The sequence below is a fragment of the Hemitrygon akajei genome, chromosome 4 (assembly GCF_048418815.1).
Source record: "Hemitrygon akajei chromosome 4, sHemAka1.3, whole genome shotgun sequence".
NCBI classification, from domain to species: domain Eukaryota; kingdom Metazoa; phylum Chordata; class Chondrichthyes; order Myliobatiformes; family Dasyatidae; genus Hemitrygon; species Hemitrygon akajei.
The window spans coordinates 36,132,209-36,148,992 of record NC_133127.1 but is presented as its reverse complement, the minus strand read 5'-3'; the positions used below and the strand labels follow the sequence as shown (position 1 = coordinate 36,148,992).

General features: G+C 45.2%; 1 protein-coding gene across 3 annotated transcripts in view; it reads left to right on the top strand.

Annotated features, from left to right (window-relative positions):
• LOC140726233 (uncharacterized) overlaps nt 1-16,784 on the top strand; it is an 87,214-nt gene that overhangs the window by 9,378 nt on the left and 61,052 nt on the right. For all 3 annotated transcript variants that reach the window (XM_073042330.1, XM_073042329.1, XM_073042328.1), the window contains exons 3-6: nt 2,529-2,662; nt 3,938-4,079; nt 7,167-7,309; nt 15,649-15,775. In XM_073042330.1, the coding sequence (XP_072898431.1) occupies nt 2,529-2,662; nt 3,938-4,079; nt 7,167-7,309; nt 15,649-15,775 (546 nt within the window). The remainder of the gene's footprint in view (nt 1-2,528; nt 2,663-3,937; nt 4,080-7,166; nt 7,310-15,648; nt 15,776-16,784) is intronic.

Below are 16,784 nucleotides of genomic sequence, written 5' to 3'. Positions count from 1 at the left end.
ACTGCACTAGTGAAACTGTTTAATTCTGGCCAACAAGTCTCAGGGAGTCATGAGAAAAAGTGAGCAAAAAGCAGTGAATTCTTACAAAGGTCAGGTGAGGATGGAAGTCTGCAGTGTTGAAGTTTGAAGGATTTGATGGCCAGACTCTTACTAAGGTTGTCTAGATAAAGGCAGGAGCCTTCAGAATGAGGTTCAGGCCCTCCAGTCGTGTCGGAGGCTCTACCTCCACCAAGGAGGGGAGGTTTTCGGAGGCTGGATGGGCTAATCATATCAAATAATTGATGATGCAGCGGGTGGAGAGTAATGTGAAATTTAGGGCAAAGACCAAGAGATTCCTGATAAATGAATGGTAACAAGGAGCTGAGACACTTTGATCAGTTGTGATCCATAAGACCATAAAACATCAGAGCAGAATAGGTCATTCAGCACATTGAGTCTCCCCTGCCATCTCTCCATAACCTTTCACATCCTTACTAATCAAGAACCTCTCAACCTCTGCTTTAAATATACCCGATGACTTTGCCTCCAGAGCTATCTGTGGCAATGAATTCCACAGATTCACCATCCTATTGAATTGGCGACAGTTTAGAGGCACTGAGTGTCACATGGGGACAGGAGGCTGGACCCAAGTGCAGGACGCAGGCACTGAAGTACTAGGGGCAGGACAGGAACAACTAAACGATAGACAAGATGTGGTGACCGTGGTGTGCGTGAGGGATGTGATGTTCAAGGTGATTCTGGGGTTCCAGGAGAGTCTTAGAGTTCAGGCAAGGCAGGATCCCAGAGTTCACTGGGCAGGCCGCATAACTCCTAGGCAGGGCCCGGACCTCCCAGGCAGGAACACAGGGGCCTGAGCAGGTCGCGGGGCACCTGGGTAGGTTGTGGGGCACAACCCGTCGGCAGCGAGGGACAGAAAGGGGCTAAGTCCCCCACTGGGCGATGGCAGTCCGGCCAGACTTGCCCAATGGAGGCAAGGGATAGGAAGGGAACTAGGTCCAGGGTGACTGCCAGAATTACTCAAAGAACTCATCTTTAACAAGGGGAACTCCAAGCCAGGGCAACTAGAAGAGCAGGACAAACCCCCACTCCACTCAGTCTCAGAGCCCCCTATATACACCGCCAGCCGATGGGCATCAGGTGCGCCTCCTTGAGTCCAAACAAGCCACGATGATCCACAGGTGTGACTAATTGGGCTCAAGGGTGAAAGGAGGGACGGCTACAAGACCCGGAGTCCGCAGACCGGATCAAGACCTGGAATGCAGGCTCCGGACCGGACCAGAACACTGAGTGCTGGGAGCAGTTTCTCTGCTTCCACTGACAGGGTGGACCTCTACCCCCATCTTCTTAGCTTTGGGCTGGTTACCCACAGCATGGAGTTACCCCTCGTTCCAAAGCTGGGGAATGACCAGTGGCAGTGCACGGATGGGAATGGAGAAATTCTGGTGATGCCGTTGGATAATGTTGGTGTGAATAATCCAGTCACTTTGAGCCAGGTCTTGGGATCCACCTGTGCAGAGTCATGGACTGGACTTTCCTTCACACAGTGATTGTGGACCGGCCCCATGCGAGCTGGTTTATTATCGTCACATATTGGGTGGCGGGTTCGAGATACATCTCCACCAAAGGAGGTGTCAGGCACTCCTTCCCTCCGCTCCCGTGTAGGTCACCTTTGGGCAAGGTGTAGCACCTGTTTAGCACCCCAGTCAGAGTCACCTGAGCTATGGGAGCGGGTGGTGGATGGTCTTGTGAGCAGCTGGTGCAGAGCACAAGTCCTGGTTGTGCAACCACTCACGCCAGGCAGACAACCTCTGAAGAGTACTGATAATGGCTGAGGATTCCTGTCCGTAAAGACACTGCCCAGAAGAAGGTAGTGGCAAACAACTTCTGTAGAAAAATGGGCCGAGAACAGTCATGGTCAAAACTATGATCGCCCACGTCATACGCCATGGTAGATAATGAATGAGTATTGCAAGAGATCCACTCACTCATTACAACACTACACTGAGGAAGTACAAAGGAAATCAACAATGCAGAATACAGACACAGAGAAAGTGCAGCGCAGGTAGACAATAAGGTACAAGGCCACTACAGGGTAGATTGTGAGGTCAAGAGTTAATTTTATCATATAGGTTGGTAAATTATCCTTTAACCACATGGAGGCTGTCCTTAAGCCAGGTGATATGTGCTTTCTAGCATTTATATCTTCTGCCTGACAGGAGAGGGGAGAAGAGAGAATGTCAGGGTGGATGGGGTTTTCGATTAATGCTGTGCTGCTTTACCGAGATAGAGAAGTGTAGACAGAGGTCATGGAGGAGAGGGTATTTTTCATGATGTGCTGAGCTGTGTCCACAGCTCTCTGTGCTTTCTTGCATTCACGGACAAAGCATTTGCGATACCAAATGATGATGCATCTGGATTGGATGCTTCCTATGGTGCATCAATAAAATTTGGTGAGGATCCGAGGAATTCTTTTGCCTTTTGGTATTCCAGGCTCTGTACTGACAACTGTCCACTCTTCCCTAAAACAGATCCCATTCCAGTACCAGAGCTGAAAGATCTTCGCCCAGAGATGGAGGTGACAGAGGGTCTCACTGACGTGCTTGTTAACCCTGACGACTTCACAGAGCCTCTGCTAGTGATGCCCACCCAAATCCCATGTGAAGTAAGTGCTTGTTCTCTCCATGGGAGAGTATGCCTTCCATTCCCCAGCTCTGCAATTCCTTCTCTGGACCTATCCACTTTGAAAGTAGAGTTTTCTTCAAGCTAGCCTCCAGCTGAAGCCGGCTCAGTGACACGACTTCCAAATAAATCCAAGTAAATGATATCCATTGCCTTTCCTTTGTCCACCCTGCTTGTTACTTCCTCAAAGAACTCTAACAGAGTTGTCGGGCAGGATTTCCCTTGATAGAAACCATGCTGACTTTGACTTGTTTTATCATTAGTCTCCAAGTGTCCCAAAACCTTAATAATAGGCTCCAACACTTCCCCAGCCACTGAGGTTGGGCTAACTGGCCTATGATTTCCTTTCTTTTGATTTCCTCTCTTCTTGAAGAGTGGAGTGACATTTGCAATTGTCCAGTCATCTGGGACCATGCCACAATCAAGTGATTCTTGAAAGATCATGACCAATGCATCCGTTATCTCTTCAGCAACCTCTCTCAGGACTCTGGGATGTAGTCTGTCTGGTCCAGGTGTCTTATCCACTTTAAGACTTTTGAGTTTGCCTGGTGCTTTTTCCTTTGTGATAGCAATGGCACTCACTCCTGCTCCCTGACACTCAAGGACCTCTGGCACACAGCTAGTGTCTCCGCAGTGAAGACAGATGCAAAGTACCCATTAAGTTCATCTGCCATTTCTTTGCCCTCATTACTACCACACCAGTATCATTTCCCAGTGGTCCAATATAAACTCTCATCCCCCTTTTACTCTTTATATAGCTGAAAAAAACTTCTGGTATCCTGCTTTATATTATCAGCTAGTTTGCCGTCATATTTCATCTTTTCCCTTATAGTTTTTTTTTAGTTGCCCTGTGGGTGTAAGTAGCTTGTTGATGAGGGAGGCCAGATCGCTTCAAGTGGACAGGAAGACGTCAGCAACTCAAATAACCATGTGTTACAATAGTGGTGTGCAGAAGAGCATCTCTGAACATTTAACTTGTCAAACTTTGAAGTGGATGGGCTGCAGCAGAAGACCACAAAACATACATTCTGCGCCTGTTTTATAAGATACAGAAGATAGCTAATAATGTTGACCACAGAGTGTAAGATCACCGCTGTCTTAGTGGATATGGGATAGGTTAGAAGCCTTTTCTAGAATTCAAATATTTTTAATGCTTCATTTTTCTTTTGTTTCTTGTGTGTTGTAACCAAACCAACCACTACAAATTTAGTTAGAACACCTCTGATCCTGTACCCTGATGAACTTCCTTAACCCACAGAATGTGACGAAGATATACCTGTTCCTGAAAGACCACCAGTCCCTCGAGGAGAGGCCTGAGGTTGAGTTTGTGACAGGCACCCAGCAAGTAAAAGTGCAAGCCAGCATGTTGAACAGCCAAACAGTCTGCGTCCGATCTGTGGGTAAGCATAAGGGAATGGTTCCTCCACACCAGAACCCTGGTCCATTCACCCCTGCTTCAGCCACGTTTTCACTGGAGCCACAGGCTATCAGGCCAAGAAGCATACAGTGCCTATAAAAAGTATTCACCCCCCCCTGAAAGTTTTCATGTTTTATTGTTTTACAACATTGATTAACAGTGGATTTAATTTGGCTTTTTTTGACACTGATCAACTGAAAAAGACTCTCATATCAAAGTGAAAACAGATCCCTACAAAGTGATTTAAATTAATTACAAATATAAAACAGAAAATAATTGATTAAGTTTTTAAATGACACACCAAATCATCACTGGTGTAGCCAATTAGTTTTAGAAGTCACGTAAGTCGTTAAGTGGAGGTCTGTTTTTGGAGACTTGTGTGCAGTCAAGGAGTTTCGATTGATTGTAGTAAAAATACACCTGTGTCTGGAAGGTCCAACTGCCTGTGAGTCAGTATCCTGGCAAAAACTACACCATGAAGTCAAAAGAACACTCCAAGCAACTCTGTGAAAAGGTTTTTGAAAAGCACGAGTCAGGAGATGAATACAAAAAAATTGCCAAGTCACTAAATATCCCTTGGAGTACAGTTAAGTCGATCATCAAGGAACGATGGAGGGGTTACAAGCTTCAGTGGCTGAGATGGGAGAGACTGCACATACAGTAACTGTGCTCAGGTGCTTCACCAGTCGCAGCTTTAAGGTTGACTGGTAAAGAGAAAGCCACTGTTGGGAAAAAAAACTTGTATGAAATCTCAGCTAGAGTTTGCCAGAAGGCATGAAGTCAGATGGAAGAAGGTTCTATGACCTGATGAAACCAAAATTGAGCTTTTTGGCCACTGGACTAAACACTATGTTTGACGTAAGGCAAACACCACACATCATCAAAAACACACCATCGCTACCGTGAAGCATGGTGGTGGCTGCATCATGCTGTGGGGATGCTTCACTGCAGCAGGCCCTGGAAGGCTTGTGAAGGCAGAGGGTAAAATGAATGCAGCAAAAATACAGGGAAATCCTGCAGGAAAATCTGATGCAGTTTGCAAGAGAACTGTGACTTGGGAGAAGATTTGTTTTCCAGCAAGACAATGACACCAAGCATAAAGCCAAAGCTATACAGGAATGGCTTAAAAATCAACAAAGTTAATGTCCTGGAGTGGCTGTCAGAGTCCAGACCTCAATCCAATTGAGAATTTGTGGCTGGACTTAAAAAAGGCTGTTCATTCACAATCTCCATGCACTCTGACAGAGATTGAACAGTTTTGTAAAGAAGAATGGGGGAAAATTGCAGTGTCCAGATGTGCAAAGCTGATAGAGACCCGTCCACAGAGACTCAAGAATGTAATTGCTGCCAAAGATGCACCTATTAAATACTGGTTTGAAGGGGTGAATATTAATGCAATTAATTATTTTGTGTTTTTTATTTGTAATTAATTATGATCACCTTGTAGAGATCTGTTTTCATTTTGACACCAAAGAGTCTTTTATGTTGATCATAGATAGATAGATAGATACTTTATTCATCCCCATGGGGAAATACAACTTTTTTTCCAATGTCCCATACACTTGTTGTAGCAAAACTAATTACATACAATACTTAACTCAGTAAAAAATATGATATGCATCTAAATCACTATCTCAAAAAGCATTAATAATAGCTTTTAAAAAGTTCTTAAGTCCTGGCGGTAGAATTGTAAAGCCTAATGGCATTGGGGAGTATTGACCTCTTCATCCTGTCTGAGGAGCATTGCATCGATAGTAACCTGTCGCTGAAACTGCTTCTCTGTCTCTGGATGGTGCTATGTAGAGGATGTTCAGAGTTATCCATAATTGACCGTAGCCTACTCAGCGCCCTTCGCTCAGCTACCGATGTTAAACTCTCCAGTACTTTGCCCATGACAGAGCCCGCCTTCCTTACCAGCTTATTAAGACGTGAGGCGTCCCTCTTCTTAATGCTTCCTCCCCAACACGCCACCACAAAGAAGAGGGCGCTCTCCACAACTGACCTATAGAACATCTTCAGCATCTCACTACAGACATTGAATGACGCCAACCTTCTAAGGAAGTACAGTCGACTCTGTGCCTTCCTGCACAAGGCATCTGTGTTGGCAGTCCAGTCTAGCTTCTCGTCTAACTGTACTCCCAGATACTCCCAGATACATGTCAAATAAGCCAAATTAAATCCATTGTGATACAATATTTGTAAAACATTAAAACATGAAACATCCAAAGGAGGGTGAGTACACTTTATAGGCACTGTATGCCGGCTTTGTGAGGGCACCTTCCTGAGTCTCCCCACTTTCTGACCTGTATCTCCAGATCTCTCTGAGAATTCCTGTTGGACCTGATCCCACTGCCCCCTCCTGCCCAGGGCATAGTTCCATGTGCGGAGATTGTACCCTATTCTACCTCTGGTTCTCTGCTGTTCTCCTCACTCTGTCTCTTATGGACCCCACCTTCCCACCCCCTGAATTAACTGTATCCAAACTCTTCCTGATTCTGAGTTCTTCCATTCTATTTCCCCAGAACCTTCTCTACTACGTGAGGAATAACAGAACTGGAACCCCTCAGTTTGAGAGCTTCCTTAAACCCGTTTGCATCCTCCCTCTCCACCACAACTTCCACAGTGATCGTTCCTCATTACTGCCCCTCCCACGGTGCAGCATGCCCTCAGTACTGCCGCTCCCGAAGAGTAATACTCCCACAGTGCAGCTATCCCTTCAAGATGCCCCCCCCCCCCACAGTGCAGAGATCCTTCACTACTGCCCTCCCACAGTGTGACAGTCCCTCAATACTGCCCAGTCCATACTGTGGTGCTCCCTCAATCCTTCCCTTCCCTCACTGGCCATTTTCCCAGGTTGACTCCCCCCCCCCTTGATACAGTGGGGAGACCAGGAAATACTGGCACCCAGGGTTCAGGAATTCTCTTCGGGGTTGGGAGCACACTGACCCCTGTTCTCCAGTGTTTGACTCTGAAGTTAACTTTTTGGTCATGACTGGTTTGACCCAGGTCACATAGTCCTGTGGAAAGCACCAGTTCTCTCCACCTTCTGACTGCCAGTGTTTGGTTTCAGAGCTCCCCGCTGGCCCTGTGATACTGAAGCTCCACTGCCGACAAACCCTCCTGGGCAGCGCCCAGGTGATCTACTTCAGCCCAGTGGAAAAGATTAAACGTCTGCTGCACAAGGTTACTGATCCCATCCAGTTTATCTACCAGGTAAGGATCTCCCTACTGCAAAGTGACTCTTCAGCCAAATTGATGGGTCATCCCACCACTGGAAGGAAGCCCACAAGGTCTGGGAGGATTTGGACGTTCCCACTCGGACATCCGAATTGAGCAGAGCTTTGGGAAGGGGGTGGGGGATCTACAGGTGAGTCCTGGGGTAGCTCTGGTCAAGATGTGGTTGTTCTGCTCAGAACAGGGAAAGTTGAGAGGACTCTGAATGGCGAGGGTCAATACAAGGATGGGAGGGAGGGTGACCAGCACATACAAAGTGAGGGAATTGCAAGAGAAGCAGAGGGGAAGTGGAGGAGGATGGTTTGACTTTGAGTGCCAGAGTCTGGGACTAATACCCTGTCCAGGTGGTAAGGGGAGATTCCCTGGGACAGGAGAACAAGGAGAGAGATTTCAGGGTTCACTGTTCTGCCTTGGTCTTTGCTGATGACGTTTCATTGTAGCAGAGTGATGTGGAGAAGGCTTTGCACAGAGACTGGTTCAAGCATTAATGTTTGGAAGGCAGTTGTTTTGATGTAGTTGCAAAGAACAGAACTTTCACTTTTAATCACGTAGAGAAATAGGTCATTACTAATGTAGAGCTTGAGTTTATACCCCGGGTTGTTATGAGAAATAAGGTAGGCTTCAGAGCCAATATTTGAGCTGGTCGTGTGTGAGTCTGTTGGTCTGATAAACTTAAAATCTGGATGAAGACTAAAGATTTTTTTATTATTTTATTTGGTAGTTTTATGTGGGCCCTGAGCAGATGGCACTTGGGGAGAGGCGGAGGGAAAAAGGCAAACTGACAGTTCTGCCAGACCTAGCATAGACAGAGGCAAGAATGTTTACCCTCACCCTCCTGTTTTTGAGGAAAAGCGGAAGAATAGAACCAGCATTGTGACTAAAGTGAAATAGAAATCAATTTTTTTGGGAAGTCTCTCCATATTTTGTTTAAAACAGGATGCAGTGAACAATAGGACATTTGTTGACAGTTCCACTTTGGGGTTTATCTTTGCGTGTGTTTGTGAGTGCATGTGGGTGTCAGGTGTCATTGGCAGAACAAACCATTCAATTCATAGATGGAGAAGTACAGTACAGAAACTGGCCTTTCTAGTCCATGCTGAAACCATTTAAACTGCCTACTCCCATTGATGTGCACTGGGACCATAGCCTTCCAGACCCCTACTATCCATGTACCTATCCAAACTTCTCTTAAACTTTGAAATCGAGCTCACATGCGCCACTTGTCCTGGCAGCTCATTCCACACTCTCACGACCCTCTGAGCAAAGACATTTCCCCTCATGTTTCCCTTAAACTTTTCACCTTTCACCCTTAACCCATGACCTCTGGCTGTAGTCCACCCAACCTCAGCTGAAAAAACCTGCTTGTATTTACCCTTTCTATACCCCTCATAATTTTGTGTACCACTATCAAATCTCCTCTCAATCTACTATGTTCTGAAGAATACAGTCCTAACCTATTGAATCTTTTCTTATAACTCAGGTCCACCAAACCCAGCAACTCAGTAAGTTTTCTCTGCACTCTTTCAATCTTGTTCACATTTTTCCATAAGGCCATAAGACAAAAGAATAAAATTAAGACATTTGGCCCATGGAGTCTGCTCCGCCATTTCATCATGGCTGATCCTCCTCAGCCCCACTCTCAGCCTTCTCCTTGTCCATGTCCAGTCAAACTCTGCCTTAAATACACCCAACAGCCTGGCCTCCACAGCTGCCTATGGTCATAATTTCCACAAATTCACCACCCTCTAGCTGAAGAAGTTTTTCTGCATCTCTGTTTTAAAAGGACACCCCTCTATCCTGAGGCTGTGCCCTCTTGCCCTAGACTCCCCCACCATGGGAAACATCCTTTCCATATCTACTCTGTCTAGGCCTTTTAACATTTGAAAGATTTCAATAACACCCCCCTTCCAAATTCTAGCAAGTACAGACCCAGAGCTATCAAACGTTCATTGTATGATGAACCTTTCATTCCCAGAATCATCCTTGTGAACCTCTGCTAAACCCTCTCCAGTGCCAGCTCATATTTTTTTTAGATGAGGAGACCAGAACTGTTCACAATACTCAATGTGAGGCCTCACCAGTGCCTTATAAAGCCCCAGTGTCACATCCCTGCTCTTGTATTGTAAACCTCTTGATATGAATGCTAACATTACATTTGCCTTCCTCACCACTGACTCTACCTGCAATTTAACCTTTAGGATGTTCTGCACAAGGACTCCCAAGTCCTTTCAAGTCTTAGATTTTTGGATTTTCTCTCCATTTAGAAAATAGTCTGCAAATTAATTTATTCTGCCAAAGTGTATGACCATGCATTTTTCAACATTGTCTTTCATTTGCCACTCTCTTGTCCGTTCTTTTCATCCGCCTAAGTTCTTCTGCAACCTTCCTGTTTCCTCCACCAATCTTCGTATCATCTGCAAATTTGGCAACAAAGCCATCTATTCCATCAACTAAATCATTGATATACGTACAGGAAAAAAGAAACAGTCCCAACATTGACCCCTGCGGAACACCACTGGCAGCCATCCAGAAAAGGATCCTTTTATTCCCACTTACTGCCTCCTACCAATCAGCCAGTGCTCTGACCATGTTAGTAATTTTCCTGTAATACCATGGGCTCTTAACTTGGCAAGCAGCCTCATGTGTGGCACCTTGTCAAAGGCCTCATGAAAATCCAAATATACAACATCCACTACATCCACTTTACCTATCCTACTTGTAATCTCCTCAAAGAATTCCAACAGGTTTGTCAGGCAAGATTTTCCATTAAGGAAACCATGCTGACTTTGTCCTATGTCATCAAGTACTCCATAACCACATCCTTAACAATTGAGTCCTGCATCTTCCCAACCACTGAGGTCAGCTAACTGCTCTATAATTTCCTTTCTGCTTGCCTTCCTCTTTTCTTAAGAGGAATGACATTTGCAGTTTTCCTGTCCGGTGGCACTATGGCAGAGTTCAATAATTTTAGAAATATCATTACTAATGCCTTCATAATCTCTACTGCTATCTCTTTCAGAAACCTAGGGTGCAGTTCATCTGGTCCAAGTGACTTATGTACCTTTAGGTCTTTCAGCTTTTTGAGCACCTTCTCCCTTGTAATAGTAACTGCACTCACTTCTCTTCCCTCGCACCCTTCAACACCTGGCACACTGCTAGTGTCTTCCACAGTGAAGGCTGATGCAAAATACTCATTTAGTTCATCTACCATCTCCTAGTCCCCCGTTATTATTTCTCCAGTCTCATTTTCTAACGGTCCCGTATCTCATCTCTATTTTTTATATACTTCAAATTATTTGCTAATTTGCTTATATATTTCATCTTTTCCCTCCTAATGGTTCTTTTGGTTGCCTCTCTGTAGGTTTTTAAAAGCTTCCCAATCCTCTGTCTTACCACTAATTTTTGTATTATTGTATGCCCTCTCTTTTGCTTTTACATGAGCTTTGACTTCCCTTGTCAGCCATAGTTGTACTATTTTGTCATTTGAGTATTTCTTTGTTTTTGGAATATGTCTATCTTGCATCTTCCTGTTTTTTCCAAGAAACTCACACCATTGCTGCTCTGCTGTCATCCCTGCCAAAAGCTCCTTCCAATTTACCTTGGTCAACTCCTCTCTCGTACCATTGTAATTTCCTTTATTCCACTGAAATGCTGCTACATCAGATTTTGCTTTCTACCTATCAAATTTCAAGTTGAACTTAATCATATTGTGATCACTGTCTCCTAAGGGTTCTTTTACCTTAAGCTCCCTAATCACCTCTGGCTCATTACATAACACCCAATCCAGAATAGCTCATCCCTGGTAGGCTCAATGACAAACTGCTCTAAAAAGCCATATCATTGGCATTCAACAATCTCACTCTCTTGAGATCCATTACCAGCCTAATTTTCCCAATTGACCTGCATGTTGAAATCTCCCATGACTACCATAACGTTGCACTTTTAATACGTCTTTTCTTTTTCCCATTGTAATCTGTGGTCCACCTCCCAGCCGCTGTTGGGAGGTCTGTATATAACTGCCATCAGGATCCTTTTACCCTTGTAGTTTCTTAACTCAACCCACAAGGATTCAACATCATCCAATCCTATATCACATCTTTCTACTGATTTGATGCCATTCTTCACCAGCAGAGCCATACCACTCCCTCTGCTACCTTCCTATCCCTCCGATATAACATGTAACATTGGACATACAGCTCCCAACTGCAACCATCTTCAGTCTCAATTCAGTGATGGCCACAACATCATACCAGACGATTGGTAAAAATGCAACAAGATTATCAATGTTATTTCTTATACTCCATGCATTGAGATATAACACTTTGAGTATTGCATTTGGTACCCTTTTTGATTCTGCATCGCTAATGTTCAAATACTCACCCTACTGGCTACAGTTATGTCCTATCATCTGCCTGCTCTTCCTGACAGTCCTACTGCATGCTATCTTTACTTTTTTACCATCCATCCTACCCTGAGTCCCTTCACTATGGTTCCCACCACCTTGCCAAATTAGTTTAATCCCTCCCCGACAACTCTAATAAGCCTGCTTGCGAGAAATTGGTCTCCCTTTGGGTTCAGGTGCAATCCGTCCCTTTTGAACAGGTCATACCTCCCCCAGAAAGGATCCCATGCTCCAAGAACCTGAAGTCTGGCCCCCTGCACTAGCTTGTCAACCACGCATTAATCTGCCAAATCATCCTGTTTCTACCCTCACTGGTGCATAGCACAAGTAGCAATCTAGAAATTACTACACTGGAGATCCTGCTTCTCAGCTTTCTACCTAGCTCTCTAAATTCTCTTTTCAGGACCTGTTTGCTTTTCCTTCCTATGTGATTAGTACCAATATGTACCAACACATCTGGCTGTTGTCCCTCCCTCTCCAAAATGCTGTGGACGTGACCTGATATGACATGATCTGGCACCAGGCAGGCAACATACCATTTGGATGTCCTGTTCACGTCCATAGAACCTCCTATATGTTCTCTAGACTATTGAGTCCCTTATCACTACCATAGCTGCACGTAATATTCCAAATTAGGCCACATCAACGTCTTATACACCTTCAACATAACATTCCATCTCCTGTACTCAATAATTTGATTTATGAAGGCCAATGTGCCAAGAGCTTTCTTTCTGACCCTGTCTTCCTCTGATGCCACTTTTGACGAATTAAGGACCTGTATTCCCAGATCGCTTTGTTCGACTGCACTCGTGTGCCCTACTGCTCACTGTGTGAGACCTACCCCGGCTGGTCCTACCAAAATGCGACACTTCACGCTTGTCTACGTTAAATTCCATCTGTCATCTTTCAGCCCATTTTTCCAGCTAATCCAGATCTCTCTGCAAGCCGTAATAGCCTTCCTCACCGTCCACTACACCCCTAATCTTAGTGTCATCCATAAATTTGCTGATCTAATTCACCACATTATCATCCAGATCATTGACATAGATGAAAAACAACAGAGGACCCAGCACTGGTCTCTGCGGCACACCACTTGTCACTGGCCTCCAGTCAAAAAGGCAATCCTCCACTACCACTCTCTGGCTTCTCCCACAAAGCCAATGCTTAATCCAATTTACTACCTCATCCTGAATGTCGAGTGACTGAACCTTCTTGACCAACCTCCCATGTGGGCTTTACTAAAGTCCATGTAGGCAACATCACCTTTCCTGGTAACTTACTTGAAAAACTCTATAAGATTGGTTAGATATGACCTATCATGCACAAAACCATGCTGACTGTCCTTAATCAGTCCATGTCTATCCAAATACGTATATATCCAGTCCCTTGTAGTAGTAATGTAGAGTAGGCCTCCGTTAGTCTCGATAGACCATGAATTTGCGCTTTGGAAAGTTTCCAGGGCACAAGCCTGGGCAAGGTTCTCTTTTACAGAAGATTGGCAGTTGCCCAAGCTGCAAGTCTCCCCTCTCCACACCACCGATGTTGTCCAAGGGAAGGGCACTAGGACCCATACAGCTTGGCACCGGTGTTGTCGCAGTGCAATGTGCGAACTAGCAATGAACTAGTGACCTTCAAATCACTAGATGAACGCCTTAACCACTTGGCCACACGCCAACAGTCCCTTAGAATGCCTCCCAGTAACTTTCCCACAACAGATGTCAGACTCACCAGCCTATAATTTCCTGATTTATGTTTAGAGCCTTTTTTTTAAAGCAACAGAACAACACTGGCTATCCTCTGGTACCTTTCCTGTCACTCAGGATGCTTTAAATATCTCTGCCAGACAGGGCCCTGGCAATCTCTATACTTGCCTCCCACAGGGCCCAGGGAACACCTCATCAGGCCCTGGGGATTTGTCCACCCTGATTTGCCTCTTGGTAGCAAACACCTTCTCTTCTGCAATCTGTACAGAGTTCTTGCAGTTGATGCTGCTTTGCCTCACTTCTATATGATCTGTATCCGTGTCCTGAGTAAATATGGGTGCGAAGAATGTATTTACGATCTCCCCTATCTGTTTCGACTCCACACATGGATTACCATTTTGATCTGCTAGAGAACCAATTTTGTCCCTTGCAATCCTTTTTCTCTTAACATATCTGTAGAATTCCTTTGGATTCTCCTTCACTTTGTCTGCTCAAGCAATCTCATGCCTTCTTTTAGCTTTCCTGATTCCTTTCTTAAGTGTTCTCTTGCATTTCTTGTACTCCATAAGCACCTCATTTGTTCCTACTTGCCTAGCACCTTTTTTTCTCTTAACCAGGGCCTTGATATCTCTTGAAAACCAAGATTCCCTACACTTTGCCTTTGTCTTTGCTCAAGATTTTGATTCCTAACTTGGTCTGCGGTCTTACCAACATCTGCCTCCATAACCTCTCCATTAATTGTTCTGGCACTCTGGTTCCCATCCCCCTGCAACTCTAGTTTAAACCCCACCATGCAGTATTATCATTGTTTATTGTGCGCGAGTGTGTGTATGCATATGTGTACTTCTATATGAGGTTCGTATCTCTGGTCTGTACCTCATTGACTCTATGCTGCAGGGTCCCACCCCCAGGAACCTTTGGAGTTATCTCCTGTAGGACTTGCCTATCCAGCTCTCCTCAGCACCTCCCTCCTGATACAGATCTCATTTATTGGGACCTTAGGCTGCAGCAGTGTAATTGCTAGAGAGACCCAAGCATTGGTCCTGGGTCCTCAGTTACTAACTGCCAATATTAGTGGTGTGGAGGAGGGCAGAGTATGAGATGTCCAAGTCTGGCGGTGACCCATCAGGTGGGAGAAGGTGTGATGAGGATATCTGGACTGTGCCAGTGGATATAGATAGACTGGTGAAAACCTGCTAAATAGAGCTTGATGTGGGGAAGTGTGAGGGCATGCATTTTGCTCAGGGGAAGCAAGTGTGTGGTTATTATCTGAATGGAGAAAGATTTCAGGTTAATAAACTTCAGGAGGAAGCAGGTGTTCTTTGCATGATACGCAACGAGTTAATCGGTCCAACAGGTAGTTGGGAAGGCAAATAGCATGCTTATTGCAAAGTGGGTTGGAATATAGACATTAGGCAGTAATGGCTGTATTCATTATGGGTATTCATGTATGGCTGAATGAAAGTTAAATTCGAACTCTTGGATTCCTCCTATTTAAGTACATGGCCTGGTGTGCAGGTGAGTCACAGACCAATACTTGGCCCTTCAGCCCAGTTGATCCATGGTGACTGGATGCCCACCCAGCTAGTCCCGATTTTCTACATTTGGCCCATTTCCCTCAAAGCCCTGCCCCTCCATGTTCCTGTGCAAGTGCTTCTTAAATGATAATACTGGACCTGCCTCAACCACTTCCTCTGCCAGCTCACTCCCTCAAGGATGGAATAGTTGCCCCTCTAGTCCCCCTGGTTGCCTCTGCTCCCAGTCGTCAATCAGCAGTGGGGGGAGATGTGGACATGATGCCGTCCTGTCAGAGGAAGATGTCTCTGTGCTCACCTTCACCTGTTTAGGTGGATGGAAAAACAGGACTAAGGAAGGGAGGGTGGGAGGGGCAGAGCTTCCAATAACAAACCTGGAAGTTGGGATCCATGGACTGGACTGATTCCTCAGGCGAGGGTCATGGAATTTGTGGGGAGGGCGTATAGAGGAGGCAGGGCAACATCAGGAAGTTCTTCTGACATAGTAGGTAGTCTGGAAGCTGTGTCCTCTTCTGGGATTAGTTAGGGATGGTTTGGATAGAGTTCACATGAGGATCAGCTCTAGGAATAGGAATTGCCTGCTGGTGCTCCAGTGTTCTGTTATTTCCACCTGTTGGGGGGGGGGGGGGTTCTACAGCAATGAGAAGCCCCTGTTGCCACGTGTTGCTTTCCTTCCAGGCATTCCAGATTTCCACCCAGATCCAACTGGATGAACTACTCACCAAGTCACTCCAGAATTCCCTGCCTTCCAGTAGGATCGGAGCATTTCAGAGCATCGGAACCGATAGCCACTCTCCTGCACACAGTAAGTGTACGACTCGTAATGCAGGGAAGTAACACAGCTCCAATTAGACTGCATGCCAGCTACAGCAGGGAGCTTACTGGACCTGAGGTTGGGAAATGAGCCTGGTTAGGTGGGAGAACGTTTCGTGAACAGTGATCTCAAGTCCTAAACTCTTAAGTGAATTATGAATAAGGATAGGCATGAAAGTACAAAGTTAGGAGAGAGCAAATTACAACATTATTGGCCATGAGTTAATTGGGAGCATCTTTTAGTGGGTAAGTTTGCATCTGATATGGAGTTGTTTAATGACCAGCTGGTCAGAGCACAGGACCACCCTGTTCTAGTAAGGATGATGATGAAGATGACGATGTAAGGGAACCTTCTCTTGAGGAATATAAATATAGCAGAAATGAGCTCATTGAGGGGATTAGGAGGAGAAAAAAGGGCCCATGAAATGTCCTGGACAAGTAAGGTTGAGGAGAATCCCAAAGCACTTTATACCCGCATTTAAAAATGAGAGGGTAGAATCGCTCGAGGATAAACGGAGAGATTTATGCTTGGAGTCAAATGATGTGTGATATTTTGCATCCGTATTCACCAAGAACATGGAGATAGTGAGAACAGTGATAACGCACAAAGGCATTTTGAGGTCAAGGTGGGTCTTTGCAGACCATCAAGGTGGTAGTCCTCACAGACAGATGGCAGATATCTCAGGTTATTGAAAGAGGCAAGAGACAATATTGCTGGGGCCTCGCAAAATATCGTTGAATCCTTACTAATAACAGATGAGGTCCTGGAGTAATGGAAAATAGTCAATTTTTCTCTGTTGCTCAAGAGAAGAAAAGGGGATAATCCAAGAAATTATGACTCACGTCAGTGGCAGGGAAGCTATTGGAGAGGATTCATAGAGAGCTGATTTATGCACATTTGAGAAAACATGCCCTGATGAGGCTCTGTTCAGAGTGGGTCAAGTCTTGCCGACTTGACTAAGGTTTTTGAGGAGGGTGATCAGAGAGGGTCGAGCAGTGGA